Raw genomic sequence first — 18,708 nt, 5'->3', positions numbered from 1 at the left:
TAATATTGTTATGTTGTCGAGAGAGTGTCCAAAAAGATAAGAGAAAAGATCATTGCCTTGCATAAACAAGGTACAGAATGCACAAATATAGCAAAGGCATTTAATATTCCTAGAGATTCAGATGGAAGTATAGTTTGTAAGTTCAAAGTTACATTCGGCTTCCAGTTTACTAATATTTTTATGTTGTCGAGAGAGTGTCCAAAAAGATAAGAGAAAAGATTATTGCCTTGCATAAACAAGGTACAGAATGCAAAAATATAGCAAAGGCATTTAATATTCCTAGAGATTCAGATGGAAGTATAGTTTGTAAGTTCAAAGTTACATTCCTTACACTACCTGTACGTGGCAGAAAGAGGTAGGTGGTGAAAAACCATTGATTAACTTCAAAAGACCTACAACAAGATTTAGTTGCAGCTGGCACCAGGATTCCAGTTTGCACAGGAAGGCGCATGCTAAAGATCTCCATACCCAAACTCCAAGACATAAAACTTTACAAATCTAAATGCACAAGAAAAGTCAGATCTGAAGTGTTCAAAACTATATAAATAAGTCACAGAAGTTTTAAGATCCTGATCTGTGGATCTGGAACTTTTTGAGCCTAGGGATTAGCAGTATGTCTAGAAGACACACTGAAAAAACACCATGCCTAAAGTGAAGTATGGCTGTGGCTCTGTAATGCCTTGGGGCTGCTTTGTTTCCTCTAACAGTTGAAGTGTGTAGTGTATGTAGGGCACAATGGATTCAATGAAGGATGTGAAAATCCTAGCAGAAAACTTCATACCTTCTGTGAAAAAGATAAAGCTTGGGTGTCATTGGACTTTTTAACAGGACGAGGACCCCAGTCATATAGAAAGTAAAATAAGTATTGAACACATCACCAATTTTCCAAGTAAATATATTTCTAAAGCTTTTATTGACATGAAATTCACACCAGATGCCAGCAACAACTCATTCAATCCACACAGGCAAAGAAATCAAACCATAGATATCCATAAATTAAGTTATGTGTATTCATAAGAAATAGTACAGGGAAAAAGTATTGAACACATAAAGAAAAAGAGGTGCAAAAAACATATAAAGTCTTGACACCAGCTGAAATCTATCAGTAATTAAAAAGCAATCCTGCCACTTAGTGAAAAATATCAGCTGGTTTAACTGATGGCCTATAAAAAGGTGTCTCTTTACCAAGGTGCCACACAAGCAATATCTCATCATGGGTAAAGCCAATGAGATGTCTCAAGACCTTCACAACCTTATTGTTGCAAAACATACTGATGACATTGGTTACAGAAGAATTTCTAAACTACTGAAGGTTCCTGTGAGCACTGTTGGGGTCATAATCCAAAAGTGGAAAGTACATAATTTCACCATAAACTGGCTTCAAACAGGTGATTCCCACAAGATTTCAGACAGAGGAGTGAAAAGTATTACCAGAAGCATTGTCCAAGTTCCAAGGACCAACTATGGAGAGCTACAGAAAGACCTGGAATCAGCAGGTACAATTATTTCAAAGAAAACTTTAAGTAATGCACTCAATCTCCATGGCAAGTATGCACAATCACCATGCAAGACTCCATTGCTAAACAAAAAGCATGTTCAAGTGCATTTAAAGTTTGCTTAACAACATTTAGACAAGCCTGTGAAATACTGTAAGAATATAGTCTGGTCTGATGAGACCTAAATTGAACTCTTTGGATGCCATAATACACACCATGTTTGGAGGCCAAAAGTACGGTATATCATCCCAAAAACACCATACCAAATGTGAAGTTTGGAGGTGGGAACATCATGGTGTGGGTCTGTTTTCCAATTGGCACTGATAAAATTCATATAGTTGAAGGAAGGATGGATGGAAAAATGTACCAAGACATTCTTGATAAAAATCTGTTGCCATCTACCAGGATAATGAAGATGAAACAAGGGTGGACATTTCAGCAAGACAGTGATCCCAAACACACAGTCAAGGAAACTCTCAACTGATTTCAGAGAAAGAAAATAAAACTGCTAGACTGGCCCAGCCTTTTACCTGACCTGCATGCAATAGAAAACTTATGGAAGGAACTAAAGCTCAGCGTTCATAGAAGGAGCCCACGGAACCATCAGGATTTGAAGAGTGTTTGTGTGGAAGAATGGGCCAAAATCACATGTGAGTAATGCATGCGACTAGTTTCTGCATAGAGGAGGCGTCTTGAAGATGTCATCACCAACAAAGGCTTTTGCATGTATGTATTAATTAAATTTCAGTAAAGGTGTTCAATACTTTTTCCCTGTGTCATTTCTCATTATTACACGTAACTTAATTTATGGATGTGAAGACACAGGGTCGTCCGCAGGCAGGATCCTACTCAGACAATACAAGGTGATGGTAAAATAGTGTGGCAATACTTTATTGAGCCACCAAATGGAAAATAAACAGATAGAACAGTCCCAGCAAATACCCAAGATGGTACAAAATTACACAGTCTCACCCTTCTGCTGGCCCGCCTGGGATAGAAGAGCTGCAACTTTGGGACTTCCAGGGTCAACTACCTCAACCAGTGGCCCCCGCCGCTTTTGGCGGGCACCCACAGAGAGAAGGTAGTGGCAAGCTTAGGAAGCTGACAGTCCATCGAGGTACAAGTCCAGGAAACCCAAGGGTCCCACCCTGGCCTCTCTGAGAGTTTCCATGGGACTAGATGACCGGCTGGTCCCAATCTGGCTTCTCCGAATGTCTCCATGGGTTCCAGGCGATTGGAGGGTCCCACCTGGAAACCACAAACAACATATCCATGGGGCCAGGTGACTTCATTGTCCCAACCTGGTCTCCCCAAATGTATCCATGGGTTTTCTGATAGTCAGTGGAGCAGATCCGTATCTTTCCAATCAGGGTCATATACCCTTAGGCTGGAATCATGTAGAATCCAAATCTGTGTCTCTTTGGATAAAGCCATGCTACCAAGCTGATGGGCTGAAGAGAGTCTGATCTTAGATTCTCCTTGCAAAATCTCTTTCAATTCTCCCTTCTACAGAGGCATATGTTCCTTAAATAGTTCACATTTGTTCTTTCAAGTACACATCCACAGGGCAAGGGTTCGGTAGGGTATTATTCCACAGGGCTCAGGTCTCATTGGTTTAGCATTTAATCAATTTACATAGTTGGTATAGCAGGGGTCTCTTGTAAATAAACATCTAGCTGGCTTTAGTGCAATATGCAGTTAGCATAGTAACAAACATCATTGTTTCAGAACCAAGAGAAGACAACATTCAGGGTTATACAAATACTCGTCTGTCCTTCTTGACCCACCAAAGAAACACACACATGTTCTAAAGTCAACACAAACACAATAGTGCATTTCTCTTGGCTTAACAAATATAGACGTCTGGCTGATTAAGATAAGAAGCTGTTTCATCACTATGGACATCTATGGTTTGATTTCTTTACTTATGTGGATAGGTTAGGTTGTTACCAACATCTGGTGAGAATACCAAGCCAATAGCGCCTTTAGAAATATATTTACTTAGAAAATTGGTGACGTGTTGAATACTTATTTTACCCGCTGTACATCATAGTCCATAAAGGCTTGGTTTTAGAAGAAGTCTTGGAAAATTCTGGAGTGCCCATCACAGTTTGAACTGCATAGAAAATCTTTAATGGAATTTGAAGAAGGCAGTTGTAGCATGCAAACCCGAAAACTTTAGTGAGCTGGAGGCCAATGTACATGAGACATGGGATAAGATTCCTCAGGAACACTGCTAGAAGCTGGTGTTTGGCTATGCTGCACAGTTGCAGCAGGTCACAGCAGCCAAAAGATGATCTGCTAAGTAGAGATGAGCGAATCTTTTGAAATTCAAATTCATCAACTTTGTCGAATTTTACCCAAAAATTTGATTTGCGGCTAATAAGATTGTGTGGAAAGATTGTAATTGCTTTGTGAGGCAGTGACCGGGATCGTATACAAGGGACGTTATATATCCCCCAGAATGTGTACAGAGACCTATTAAATCCATTGGAGTGCATTGCAGTCACAGACACACCTGCGGCTGCAATGCAGGAATGAAGGTGAGCATTGACCTGATCAGGCTATCTGGCAAAGGCAGATTACTAAAACCCGGCAGGGCCTTCATTTCTTGGGGGAGGCTACAGGAAGGCAGTGGGGCGGCCTCCTCCCTCCAACCCGGGTTTTCCAGTGGCTCTTGCCACAGGTCCTTTAAAAACCCTGCACTAAGGATTAGTGTTGTTCAGTGTTGAAACATAGCAGGAAAGTATGGCGGGCCTGTGAGCAGCTGAACCCACGCCTGGGAAGGCTCTGCACCCATCAGGCTCTGAGCGGCCTGGCGCGGCCATTGCCCACGGCAACCGTTGTTTAAGGACTCACGTTAACCCTGCTGCGAACCAGAGGACTTTTCTGTTTACCCGTGAGTTGCTGAATAAAGCTGTTTATGATGGACTTGCTTGGGTCACTGCCTCAGTTACTGCACGGTGTGAACACCGCCGCCTTACAGCTTGTAAAATACATGTGGTGAGAGGAGAGAGAGAAAACCTCACTGACGATAAGAGCTTACACTTTACAAGTGAGAAAGAGAGGATCCCACTGATCATAAGAGATTATACTCTACAGGAGAAAAAGAATCCCTTTGATCATAACAGCTTACACTCTATAGGAAAAAGAGAGAGAGGACCCTGCTGACCATAGGAACTTACACCCAACAGAGGAGAGAGACTCACTCAGTGACTCAGGAGATGGAATATGACTATGCTGTACAAATTGTGCTCAGCTAGGATTTGTTGATCTGTGATGTCCCAGGTAATGACCACCCGTGTGCAAGTCATGATAATCCGCTAGCTTTCATAGCTGGGTATTATAGAGAAGCCTATGCGGCAGTACAAAATGACATTTACCTGGTCTCTGATGCTTCAACAGGGTGGGAAATGGTGTAGTGCAAGTTTTTTGGGGGGAACCGCAAATTAAATCCCCAAATGTTTGAATTTGTGTGAAAATGCGAATTTCAAGGCATTTGACTCTAATTCAATCTTCCAGAAATCGGTATGCTCATCTCTACTACTAAGTACTAAACATGTGTTTCAGGAAGGGGTTGAATAATTCTTAGACTGCAGTAGTCAGTAAAAGTGTCATTTTGTGTTGAATTTGGAGAAACCATTTGTTAAATTAATTGTAATGGGCTATTTTAAATTTTCTTGCTTGTTTAGTTTATTGCAAACAGCAGTAAGTTTGTAAATTTGCTACTAAACCTAAATTGCAATGGGGGTTGAATAATTTTAATTGCGACTGTAGATCATATGAGACTAAGCCTTTATATGTACGCTTTGTACTTTCTTCATTTTTCTCTGCATTTTAAAATCTTAATAAAACTTTTTATATTAATAAAATAAAATTTAACAATATAGAATAAGTCTTTTGGTATGTATTTTACTAAATAGATTTACAACAGTGAAATGAGTGAAAAGAGACTTTTGTGTAAATGTGATAGCCTTTATCAATCTCCATAGCAAGATCAATACTAGAAACTGCTTTGACTACAGGGGGTAATGCTTTTTAAATCATGATAAAGTGATAGTTAATTGTAAGACACTAAAAATGTAGCATATAATGATAGCATGGATAAATGAGTATAGGATCTGTTTTTTGTTGATCCTTTGATAGGTCATCTACTAGAGCTTCTCAAAATGTGAAGGACAATGATTCACAGATCATTGGGTGTAGAAATCTTTCTTTAGCTGTAGCAATCTTTGATTAGCAAGATATTATAACATTAAAATAAGCAATATGTCAAAGGAGTCCAGGATAAAAGTAAAAGGTTAACTGAGCTTTTTTAAAAATTTTGCTATGGACTTCAACAATTGATAATGAGGACAAAGTGTCATCATTTTGGCTAATGAGGCCACATTGAAAATGTTTGACATGCCTTGCATGAGAGGAAAAGAGACAGATACATTGAAGAAGCTGCTGAAATATTATGACTCTCTTTCTTTCCAGATACCTAGAGCCTCCATAAAAGTGATAACAGCCAAAGTTAGTTATTGTGACACTTGTTTCACAGGCATGTCGTCCTACTAAATGATGGTGCTGCCCCTTTGCCACCAAGGGGTTTAAGTCACCCAACAGCTAACAGCACTAGTTGTGTCTTATATCAGGACCCTGCTGTCCTGGGCTCCATAGCAGCCGCAGTGGCTTTAGTTCAGCCCCTGACTTACATATTTTTATTGATACTTCACTGAGCATTTCACTAGAAAACACTGATAAATTCACTGAAAATGAAACCTATGAAGAAGCTGTCCTTTCCTTCCATGTGGATTACAGCAGGAAAAATAGCCTGGTAGTCCTTGATCCAAGGTCTATTGATAGGTTGCGATCTACTATATTATTTATTACGTTTATCTTCCAAAGATTGATTCAGTTCAATCCTCTGTGTGTCACTAGTTTCAGTTGACGAAGTCTTAATTTTTGAAAAGCGTACTCCATACTGTTATATGAAGACATGTGAAGTGCTAAAAAGCACAATGTCCTCAAGCATTTAATCTCATACATAGTCAGATGAAAAACATCAGAGTGAACTCGGATTAAAGCTGATCATTGGCTTATTTTTATAATGTTATGCTAATAGCGCCAGAAAGTTAAAGACAAGACACAAGATTTTCCAACTCCATGGATAAGGGAGACCAAATGATTGTAAATGTCTCAGAAGGTAACTTGTTGTTGTGATATCAGCATGATTGAAGTAATAGCTAAGCTAATTTATTACTATGATCTATATTGTGGTCTTTTAAGTTTTATAGTCTTTTACCAGTATCATACATATGATCAGACAGTGTGACATATTACTTCCATGTCTGAGGTTCAAAGATTACCAATTGTAGTGACTTTTTTTGTCTTATACCATGGACCTTTAACTAACTGTATAAAAATCACCTCTAGTTAAACTGAATAGGTTAGAGGTGCCAACTTTTTTAAACAAAGCATACTGTTCCTAATAATTTAGGTAATAAAGTTCCAAGATGAATATAGGATGTCTTATTAAAGCCAGGAGAATGTAAAACAATGACTTAGGAAAACACCACCACTAAAGTTGGAAACAATGATAATTTAGAGTCCCTAGATAGAACAGCTGGAATGCATACTAGTGGCCAATATACTGTCTGACACATGGCCCAGAAACACTAGGTATCTGCCATAATGGATCATGTTAATAACATGAAAGCATGCTGTCAGTCATGAACTCCTATCATTAGCCACACATACGAGATGACAGATAACTTGTAGCTCCCATATCACTGGTCGAGGACTAACGGAATAGATGAAACTAAAGCCAACTAAATGCAACTGTGGGTCATTGTTCTGTTAGACATGTAGAACATAATTTTTCTCTCTTCATGGAAAGACATAAGACTTTTGTCTATGTGGAAGCACTAAGGGAGCACTATTACTGTACTGATGCCTCAAAATGAGAACTGGAGAACTGTTACTATGTGTGGCACAAAGAAGGCCACTATTATGGTGTAAAGCACAAAGGGGAGCTCCATTGCTGCACTGGTTGTTTGACACTATGTTTTGGCAAGTACCATCAGCGTTCACAGTATTGAATGAGCAGTAAGTTGGTACCATTAAAGGCAAAGCGGGATGGAAAGATTGTGTAGAAGATGGATAATAACTGTTGAGAGAGCCGAAAAAGTGTGAAGCAAAAGTTATTAGGGTGCCAGATTCTGCAGACATGAGACATGGCCTGCTGAAGATGTCATGGTGATCTTGGTTGTGTGAAGAAGAAGAATAAGGAAAGTGAAGGACTCCAATCAGAGAGTATATCAACTAAACATCACATAATTTATCTGTACTGTTATCACTGCAAAACAGCTATATGAAACTGGTATCTAACACAGATTGGTTAAAGTATGGTGGTAATATTGGTCGTGTAGTGGCTTTTATTCATAAACAGTACTGTGTATTACTATTATTATTATAGAATATAGTGTTATTATTCAGCCAGTATGCAGTCGTAATATGGTGTTGTTGTGTGGAAGCATTTTTAGTTAACAGTTAACTGTACAGGTAAGATGTGGTCATATTATGGTGTCACTCAGTATTTGGTTCATGTATAGTGGTGAATACAAGTGTAGAACACATTTTCTCACATCACAGCAGAACTGGGACCAGCAGGGCAGGCTGTACAGCAGACTCTACTGAGCAGGGAATGCGGTTAGCAAAGTTTTACCAAAATAGGAGTCTCTGAATCTTTTTCCCAGATAACTTGCAGCCACATCCTCTGCACAGCCTGCTGTAGTAGGAGATATAAATGAATGGGTCTGGGCACGTCAGCGTGTTTTCATGGACCATGTGTCCATGGGCAAAACACGCTGACATGTCCGTTTTTTACCTGCAACACAGGCCGCAAAACATTCCGCACACGTACACAGTGATGACATCTGTGTCATCAGTGTGACATGTACCGGCGCCTGGGAATCAGTTGTACTGTTAGCGCTGTTCCCAAGCGCCAGGTGCTGCTGAACATTGCCCTCACCATTGTCCCCTGCAGGTGCTGCAATCAGCGCCAGCAGGGGACAATCTTGAGAGTAGTATTTTGCTCCCACTGTGTCTAAAACCTGTAAAAATAAGAATAAAATAAAAAAATACTTATACTCACCTGTCATAAGTGTCCCACGCTGTAATCCATCTGACCGCTCACGCTTAGGAGCAGAGGAGAATGACTCGCTGCAGCGTGCGGACCCCGGAGCTGCGCTGAGCTCAGTGAGTGACAGGACACTGCTAGTGAGCCCAGCGGAGGACATGGGAGGACATGGGCCCACTCGCTGTGGCGAGTCATTCTCCCCGTCTCCTCAGCGTGAGCAGTCAGATGGATTACAGCGGGGGACATCTTCGGACAGGTGAGTATAAGAATTTTTTCATTTTATTTTTACTACTCTCAAAATTGTCCCTTGCTGGCGCTGATCGCAATGATGAGGGTAGCGTTCAGCACCTGGCGCTTGGGAACAGCACTAACAGTACAGCTGATTCCCAGGCACTGGTATGTGTGATACTGATGTGGCACATGGTTGCAACACGTATGCCACACGTATCATACACACAGACACACGAACACACGGACATGGATATCTCCGGTACTGGTTTTTCCAGTACCCAAAATATCCGGACGTGTGAAAGAGGCCTAAGAATGGTGAAAACTGTACATCAATCCAACTCCAGCCAAAGCTTTGTAATGATTAAATAAAAATAACAAAAAAGTCCCTTAAATGATTAAAACCATTGACAAATTATAATTAGTCATAAGATGTTATTATTTCTTTCGGGGATTATCCTTTACTAGTGACACATTTTAATTGGTAGTGAATGTGCTCATTCTAAAGAAATATTGTGTTTTTGGTTCACATTTTGGCCACAGTAACTGTGTCCTAAAAAGACTTTGTTGTATTGTGTTAAAATTCTTTGTATTGAGGCATATTTCTTCGGAATTCATCATGGGTTTGCAGAAAATACCATCTATTCCAAGAAAATATCCAACTGTTCTGCAGTATTGTGGATTATGATGAAATTTTGGATTAACAGTCTGTCTTTTTTTCCTTGAGTGTCAGTTTACTTGAGACCTAAAGGCTATGCTGTTTTCACAATTAAATCACAATGCAATCTTGTGAACAATCTCAAAAATATCCTACCATTTTGTGTTTACAACTCTTATGCAGACGTATGTATCACCGTGGTTGCATACTACAAAAGCACTCTCTATATTCTCATGTGTTACTTTCTTCCATATGTCTACAGATCGGCAAGCAAAAGGAATCAGATGGAAGGTAGTAAGACATGACTGCAGGATCAGACCAAACACAAGTTTCTTTGTAATCTGTCACCATCAAGACACAAAAGTCCACATGGGAGCTGTATACACAAACTGATGGGATATTGCTATTGGAGTAAGGCTGCGTTCACACATTGCGTATTTCCCTATGTTTCTTTACGCTGCGTATTTTTAAGCCGGTAAAAAAAGCACCTCCATTCACACACTGCGTAAAAAAGCGCAGCAAAAAACGCAGTGTGAAAATGAAGGGTGACGTGTAATGTCACACTTCATTTCAGTGTGACATGTGTACTGTCTGTGTCTGTGTGTCGTGTGTGTACTGTCTGTGTCTATGTGTCTGTGTGTCGTGTGTGTCCTGTGTGTCTATGTGTCGTGTGTGTGTCCCTAGCAGTGTATGTACAGACTATGGATACTTACCTACCCGATGGATGAGAGACGCGTCTGCTCCGTTCCGCGCTTGCAGCATCTGCCGTGAAGCGATCAGCAGACTGTCAGCTGACCGGCTTGTAATCAGCGGACCGGCCGGTTACAAGCCGGTTAGCTAACAGCTGATCGGCTCACCGGCAGATGCTGGAAGCGCGGGATTGGAGCGGACCGGACCGGATGCCTCTCCACTGACATCGGATAGGTGAGTATCCATCCTGTGCCTCCGTAAAAAAGCGATGGAATTACGCAGTGTGTGAACACCGCTGCGTAATTCCATCGCTTATAATGGGCACAATAGAGAGAAAGCGCAGGACGCAGCTGCGTAAAGAATTGACATGCCAATTCTTTACGCAGCTGCGCTTTCCCGCTGCGTAAAATTACACAGTGTCTGAACGGCAAAGTGAATTTCCTATTCACTTTGCTGGCAGACACAAAGCACATTGCGTATTTTCAAAAAGCGCGCGCAAAAAAGCGCGCGAAAATACGCAATGTGTGAAAGCAGCCTAATACAAACATGGTGGCAAATTGGTACATTTGGCTGTACTAAAAGGTACTAAATGTGCCATTTATCATCTGTAGAGTGTAGACCAGTACCTGAAGTCCTTAGTTTTATTCAATTGTTGCTTCGGTGATGTAAAAAAGACATTTAAAAGGTCTTTTTCAACTTATGTAACTATGTAACTAGTAACACTAATTTTTACGTAGAAATATTGAGAAAATTATATTTTGATGCACAAATGAATAATTAGTTCAGTTCAGTTAAGTGAAATGTTTCTTGCTTGAGTTACTGCTTTAACTTTAATATTGTGCATGTTTTTACTCCTAGATACATTTAAAAGCTGTGTAGCAAAATTGTTCTTCAGCTGTCCAATGAAGGCTCATTACTGTCTGTACAGTAAATCCAGTTTTATACTCACCAGCAGACATCCACAGACATGGATCCATTTTATGTTTCTCTTTCAACAGGTGCGTGCAGATTACAATTGTAAGTATGAGACAATTAGCTTTTAATTTGTTTACAATGCATTAGAGTACCTTGTACATCTGTGACTGCAGCTTGTACATCTGTGACTGCAGCTTGTACATCTGTGACATCTTACCTCTTTTTTTTGCAATTGTGCCATCATTGATAACTTAAAAGTGAATGTATCCAGAGATCAAAGTTTAGGCTAAAGTTTGTATTTTTAGCTACCACAGGAGCTCCCACGAGACACAAGCCGCATGACATCCATTACAGACTACATGTATGCAAATTATATACACAGAAGTGGCAGCAAATTCACAAAAGACCATTTCTTTAAGAAAAGCTATCATCAGAAAATATTCCATTGTTTAAATCAGGTTTTTGTGTTACATGTATTTTTTTAAAAAAATGGCAATGTTTTTTTTTTTCAATTTCAATTTCTTTCTTTAGAAAATTCCATAAAGAGGAATACAGGGGGATAATTATTTCACATGCTCTAGATTGTATGCTTCTGTTAATGCAACCCAGAATTATGTTTGCCTTTTTTGCTGCTGCATCACACTGTTGACTCATGTTCAGTCTGTGATCTAGCAGTATACCCAAATCTTTTTCACATCCTGTTGATTAGCACTATTCCTCCCATTCTGTATATGCTTTTTTTCATTTTTCTTGCTCAGATGTAGGACTTTGCATTTCTCCTTGTTAAAAACCATTCTGTTAGCTGCTGCCCACAGTTCCAGTTTATTTAGATCTTTTTGAATCCTCTCTCGCTCTCTTCTCTAGTAGTAGCTATCCCTCCTAGCTTTGTGTCATTAGCAAATTTAATAAGTTTACCCCCAATTCCTTCATCTAAATCGTTGGTAAAGATGTTGAACAACACAGGGCCCAGTACAGAGCATTGTGGTACCCCACTTGAGACATTCTTCAAACTGGATGTGCAACCATTTATGACCACTCTTTGGGTCCGATCACTAGGCCAGTTAGGAATCCACCTAACAGTTGCCTTGTCCATTCCATAGTTGGTCACTTTTTCAATTAGAATGGTATGAGATACTTTGTCAAATGCTGTGCTCAAGTCAATATACAGTACAGACCAAAAGTTTGGACACACTTTCTCATTTCAAGATTTTTCTGTATTTTCATGACTATGAAAATTGTACAATCACACTGAAGGCATCAAAACTATGAATTAACACATGTGGAATTATATACTTTACAAAAAAGTGTGAAACAACTGAAAATTTGTCTTATATTCTAGGTTCTTCAAAGTAGCCACCTTTTGCTTTGATGACTGCTTTGCACACTCTTGGCATTCTCTTGATGAGCTTCAAGAGGTAGTCACCGGAAATGGTCTTCCAACAATCTTGAAGGAGTTCCCAGAGATGCTTAGCACTTGTTGGCCCTTTTGACCTCACTTTGCGGTCCAGCTCACCCCAAACCATCTCGATTGGGTTCAGGTCTGGTGACTGTGGAGGCCAGGTCATCTGGCGTAGCACCCCATCACTTTCCTTCTTGGTCAAATAGCCCTTACACAGCCTGGAGGTGTGCTTGAGGTCATTGTCCTGTTGAAAAATAAATGATGGTCCAACTAAACGCAAACCGGATGGAATAGCATGCTGCTGCAAGATGCTGTGGTAGCCATGCTGGTTCAGTATGCCTTCAATTTTGAATGAATTCCCAACAGTGTCACCAGCAAGGCACCCCCACACCATCACACCTCCTCCTCCATGCTTCACGGTGGGAACCAGGCATGTAGAGTCCATCCGTTCACCTTTTCTGCGTCGCACAAAGACACGGTGGTTGGAACCAAAGATCTCATATTTGGACTCATCAGACCAAAGCACAGATTTCCACTGGTCTAATGTTCATTCCTTGTGTTCTTTAGCCCAAACAAGTCTCTTCTGCTTGTTGCCTGTCCTTAGCAGTGGTTTCCTAGCAGCTATTTTACCATGAAGGACTTCTGCACAAAGTCTCCTCTTAACAGTTGTTGTAGAGATGTGTCTGCTGCTAGAACTCTGTGTGGCATTGACCTGGTCTCTAATCTGAGCTGCTGTTAACCTTCGATTTCTGAGGCTGGTGACTCGGATAAACTTATCCTCAGAAGCAGAAGTGACTCTTGATCTTCCTTTCCTGGGGCGGTCCTCATGTGAGCCAGTTTCTTTGTAGCGCTTGATGGTTTTTGCAACTGCACTTGGGGACACTTTCAAAGTTTTCCCAATTTTTCACACTGACTGACCTTCATTTCTTAAAGTAATGATGGCCACTCGTTTTTCTTTACTTAGCTGCTTTTTTCTTGCCATAATACAAATTCTAACAGTCTATTCAGTGGAATATCAGCTGTGTATCCACCTGACTTCTGCACAACACAACTGATGGTCCCAACCCCATTTATAAGGCAAGAAATCCCACTTATTAAACCTGACAAGGCACTCCTGTGAAGTGAAAACCATTTCCGGGGACTACCTCTTGAAGCTCATCAAGAGAATGCCAAGAGTGTGCAAAGCAGTCATCAAAGCAAAAGGTGGCTACTTTGAGGAACCTTCAATATAAGACATATTTTCAGTTGTTTCACACTTTTTTGTTAAGTATATAATTCCACATGTGTTAATTCATAGTTTTGATGCCTTCAGTGTGAATGTACAATTTTCATAGTCATGAAAATACAGAAAAATCTTTAAATGAGAAGGTGTGTCCAAACTTTTGGTCTGTACTGTATACTATATCTACTGTGTTTCCCTGATCCACCCAGTCAGTGTTTTGTCATAGAAGAAAATTAAGTTAGTCTGACATGACTTAGTTACAAACCAATGCTGGCTCTTGTTAAACACTTCATTCTTATAAAGGTACTTGCATACATGTTGTTTCATAATTTGTTGAAAGATTTTTCCTGGTATAGCAGTAAGGCTCACAGGCCTTTAGTTCCCTGGGTCTACCTTCTTTCCCTTTTTGAAGATAGGGACAACATTTGCTCTTCTCCAGTCTTCTGGGACTTCTGTTCTCCAAGAATTTTCAAAGATTATGGAGAGTGGTTCAATACTTTCCTCTGCTATCTCCTTCAGTACCCTAAGATGTAATTCATCTGGACCTGGAGACTTGAATTGATTTATGTTAGCTAAGTATTCCCTCACTATCTTTTTTTATAGATAGTGTGGATTCTTCTATTCCTTCAATAGTAAGGAGCACCTTCCTCCGCTAAGCTCTAAGCCATTTCGGTAACTCAGATTTAGTACGTTTCATTTGATTTTCCTTTTTATTTTAAGTCACAAAGACTATTTTTATAGGGCCATCAGGTGGCCCTTACTATTCTTAAAGGGCCAGCAGTTGGCCCTCACTATTGTTAGAGGGCCATCAGCCGGCTATGCTTTGTTGTTCCCATTATTAATGAGTGGGTCTTTTATACTGTTATTGGGTATGCAGTTACTGCAAGGGCTGCAAAAAATTTGGACGAACCCCAATACCCCTTTGAAGAGACATAGAGGAGGGCCTCAGTAAAAAAAAGTTTCCATTATAAAGGAGTGGGTCTCCTATAATGGTAATGCCCATGCAGTGACTGCAAGAGCTGCCAAAATTTGGGAAAAAACCCCAATAACAATTTAAAGACACATAGAGATGGGCCTCAGTAATGAGTACCACATGTTCCCATTAGAAAGGAGCAGGTCTGCTATACAGTTATAGGGTATGCAGTGAGTACAACGGCTGCAAAAATTTGGGAAAAACACCAATAACAATTTAAAGACACGTAGAGGTGGGCCACAGTAACGACATGTTCCCATTAGAAAGGAGCGGGTCTTCTATGCAGTTATAGGGTATGCAGTGAGTACAACGGCTGCTAAAATTTAGGAAAAACCCCAATAACAATTTAAAGACACAAAGAGGTAGGCGAAAGTAACAACATGTTCCCATTAGAAAGGAGCGGGTTCCCATACTCTTCTTGCATATGCAATGACTGCAATGGCTGCCAAAAATTTGGATGCACTCCAATGCCCTTGCAAGAGACGTAGAAGAGGTGATATGGTAGATATGGTGGTGAATGGTAGGGTGATGGAGGATGAGGAGAAGGAGGAGGACAAGAGCAAATAGACAAAATCAGGAAGAGTAAACCCATGTCTGGGTGTGAAGAGGTGCATGGGACTAGACCTCCCAAAAAAAAGACATTGGATTTGAGTTTATGTTACTCTGCAATCATTCGGTGGTGTTGAGAAGTCTGGCCCAATCCAGCCCTTGTTCATTTTTATAAGAGTCAGCCTGTCAGCATTTTCAGTTGACAGGCGGATGCGCCTATCGGTTATAATTCCACCAGTGGCACTAAAAACCCTCTCTTACGTTAGCGGCAGGGCAGGCCTGGACCTCCAAGGAGTAGAGAGCCAGTTCATGCCACGTGTCCAGCTTGGATACCCAATAATTATAAGGCACAAAGGAATCACGGATGACGTTGGTATGGTCAGCAAGGTACTCCCTAACCATCTTCCCCAACTTTTCCCTCCTTGTGAGAGTACCCTGCGTATCAAGACCTGTGCGATGGGAGGGTCTGAGAAAACTCTCCCAGAACTTTGACAGTGTTCCCCTGCCTCTGTTGGATTGGATTTGTGTCTCTCTCACCTGTACGCCTTGGTTGTCCAACGAATTATGACCTCTGCCGCCAGCGTTTTCAGAGGGGAATTTTTTTAATAGTTCCGCAACAAAGGCCTTCTGGTACTGCTCCATTTTATTAGGCCTGTCCGCCGTGGGAATAAGAGATAAGAAGTTCTCCTTGTAGTGTGGGTCTAGAAGTGTCACTAATCAGTAATGACTGTCACCCAAAATTTGGACAACGCGGGGGTCATGGGAAAGGCAGCGTAACATAAACTCAGCCATGTGTGCCAGACTGCTAACAGGCAAGACTTCCGTGTCCTCACCAAGAGGATGACTGACCGCGCTCTCCTCCTCATTCTCCTCCTCCCTTTCCTCAGGCCATCCACGCTGAACAGACGGTATGACAGTTGTGCAGGTAGTACCGTTGATAGAGCAGGAAATTGGCTCCTGCTCTTCCTCCTCCTCCTCTTCCTCATTATCACCCAATCCACGTTGGGATGAGATGAGGCTGGGTTGTGTGGTATCACCCTGTATGGTTCCTTGCTCCATCTCATCGTGCTCCGCCTGCAATACATCCTCTTTAATTGTGAGCAGAGAGCGTTTCAGAATACAGAGAAGCGGGATGGGGACATTAATTATGGCGTCATCACTGCTCACCATCTTAGCGGAGTCTTCAAAGTTTTAGAGTATGGTACAGATGTCTGACATCCATGTCCACTCCTGTGGTCTTATGTGTGAAGTCTGACCTGAATACCGACGGCCGTGTTGATGATGGTAATCAACAACTGTTCTCTTCTGCTCACAAATCTTTCCCCACATTTGCAATGTAGAGTTCCAACGCGTTGGGACATCACACACCAGTCAGTGAGCTGGAAGCTGCAAATGCTGCTGAAGCACGGCAAGGGCGGCGGAAGCTGTAGCTGACTTTCTAAAATGGGCACACACGCGGCGTACTTTGACAAGCAGATTCGGCAGATCTGGGTAGGTTTTGAGAAATCTCTGAACCACAAGGTTAAGCAGAGGGGCCAGGCATGGTACGTGTGTGAGCTTGCCTTGCTTCAGAGCTGCCACCAGGTTCCAGCCATTGTCACACATGACCATGCCTGGCTGTAGGTTCAGCGGTGTCAGCCACAGAACAGCCTGCTCTTTCAGAGCTGTCCACAATGCTTCAGCATTGTGCTGTTTGTCACCTAAGCATATTAGCTTCAGCACAGCCTCTTGCCACTTGGCCGATGCAGTGCTGCAGTGCTTCCAGCTTGTGACTGATGTGGAGGTTGAAGAGGAGTTGCAGGAGCTGTAGAATGTGGGGGCAACCCTGATTGACCCAGGGCCCGCAATCCTCAGAATTGGAAGGACGTGTTCCGTCCCAAGGTCCGACTTGGTCCCGGCTTCCACTATATTAAAGCAGTGTGCCATCAGCGAGATGTACCGTCCTGCCCACAAACACTTGTCCACATATGCGTGCTTAGGTGGACTTTCCCAGTAACTACGTTGTTGAGGGCATGGCTAATGTTGTAGGACACGTGCTTCTGTAATGCGGGGACCGCACACCGAGAGAAATAGTGGCGGTTGGGGACCGAGTACCGAGGGACGGCCACCGCCATCAGGTTGCGGAAAGCTTCCATCTCCATGAGCCTAAATGGCAACATTTCGAGCGCAAGCATTCGCGAAATGTGTGAATTTAGTAGTGTGGCCTGTGGGGCGTTGGCAGCGTATTTGTGCTTGTGTTCCAAGGACTGGGGTAGGGACAACTGAACGCTGTTCTGATCTACCGTTGATAGAGCAGGAAATTGGCTCCTGCTCTTCCTCCTCCTCCTCTTCCTCATTATCACCCAATCCACGTTGGGATGAGATGAGGCTGGGTTGTGTGGTATCACCCTGTATGGTTCCTTGCTCCATCTCATCGTGCTCCGCCTGCAATACATCCTCTTTAATTGTGAGCAGAGAGCGTTTCAGAATACAGAGAAGCGGGATGGGGACATTAATTATGGCGTCATCACTGCTCACCATCTTAGCGGAGTCTTCAAAGTTTTAGAGTATGGTACAGATGTCTGACATCCATGTCCACTCCTGTGGTCTTATGTGTGAAGTCTGACCTGAATACCGACGGCCGTGTTGATGATGGTAATCAACAACTGTTCTCTTCTGCTCACAAATCTTTCCCCACATTTGCAATGTAGAGTTCCAACGCGTTGGGACATCACACACCAGTCAGTGAGCTGGAAGCTGCAAATGCTGCTGAAGCACGGCAAGGGCGGCGGAAGCTGTAGCTGACTTTCTGAAATGGGCACACACGCGGCGTACTTTGACAAGCAGATTCGGCAGATCTGGGTAGGTTTTGAGAAATCTCTGAACCACAAGGTTAAGCAGAGGGGCCAGGCATGGTACGTGTGTGAGCTTGCCTTGCTTCAGAGCTGCCACCAGGTTCCAGCCATTGTCACACATGACCATGCCTGGCTGTAGGTTCAGCGGTGTCAGCCACAGAACAGCCTGCTCTTTCAGAGCTGTCCACAATGCTTCAGCATTGTGCTGTTTGTCACCTAAGCATATTAGCTTCAGCACAGCCTCTTGCCACTTGGCCGATGCAGTGCTGCAGTGCTTCCAGCTTGTGACTGATGTGGAGGTTGAAGAGGAGTTGCAGGAGCTGTAGAATGTGGGGGCAACCCTGATTGACCCAGGGCCCGCAATCCTCAGAATTGGAAGGACGTGTTCCGTCCCAAGGTCCGACTTGGTCCCGGCTTCCACTATATTAAAGCAGTGTGCCATCAGCAAGATGTACCGTCCTGCCCACAAACACTTGTCCACATATGCGTGCTTAGGTGGACTTTCCCAGTAACTACGTTGTTGAGGGCATGGCTAATGTTGTAGGACACGTGCTTGTGTAATGCGGGGACCGCACACCGAGAGAAATAGTGGCGGTTGGGGACCGAGTACCGAGGGACGGC

The 18,708-nt window shown here is 42.3% G+C and overlaps 1 protein-coding gene across 3 annotated transcripts in view; it reads left to right on the top strand.

Moving 5' to 3' along the window:
- The window catches only part of VEPH1 (ventricular zone expressed PH domain containing 1), a 688,962-nt gene that overhangs the window by 484,495 nt on the left and 185,759 nt on the right, over positions 1–18,708 (top strand). For 2 of the 3 annotated variants that reach the window (XM_073674780.1, XM_073674781.1), the window contains exon 10: positions 11,054–11,193. In XM_073674780.1, the coding sequence (XP_073530881.1) occupies positions 11,054–11,193 (140 nt within the window). Of the gene's footprint in view, positions 1–11,053; positions 11,213–18,708 lie in introns of all 3 variants that reach the window. The other variant, XM_073674782.1, reaches the window with a different exon arrangement.

This window comes from Phyllobates terribilis, unplaced genomic scaffold (assembly GCF_046119375.1).
Source record: "Phyllobates terribilis strain yellow unplaced genomic scaffold, ASM4611937v1 Scaffold_3__8_contigs__length_932513732, whole genome shotgun sequence".
Lineage (NCBI taxonomy): Eukaryota > Metazoa > Chordata > Amphibia > Anura > Dendrobatidae > Phyllobates > Phyllobates terribilis.
Note: the sequence above shows the minus strand (reverse complement) of the source record. Positions and strands in the feature narration are given on the sequence as shown.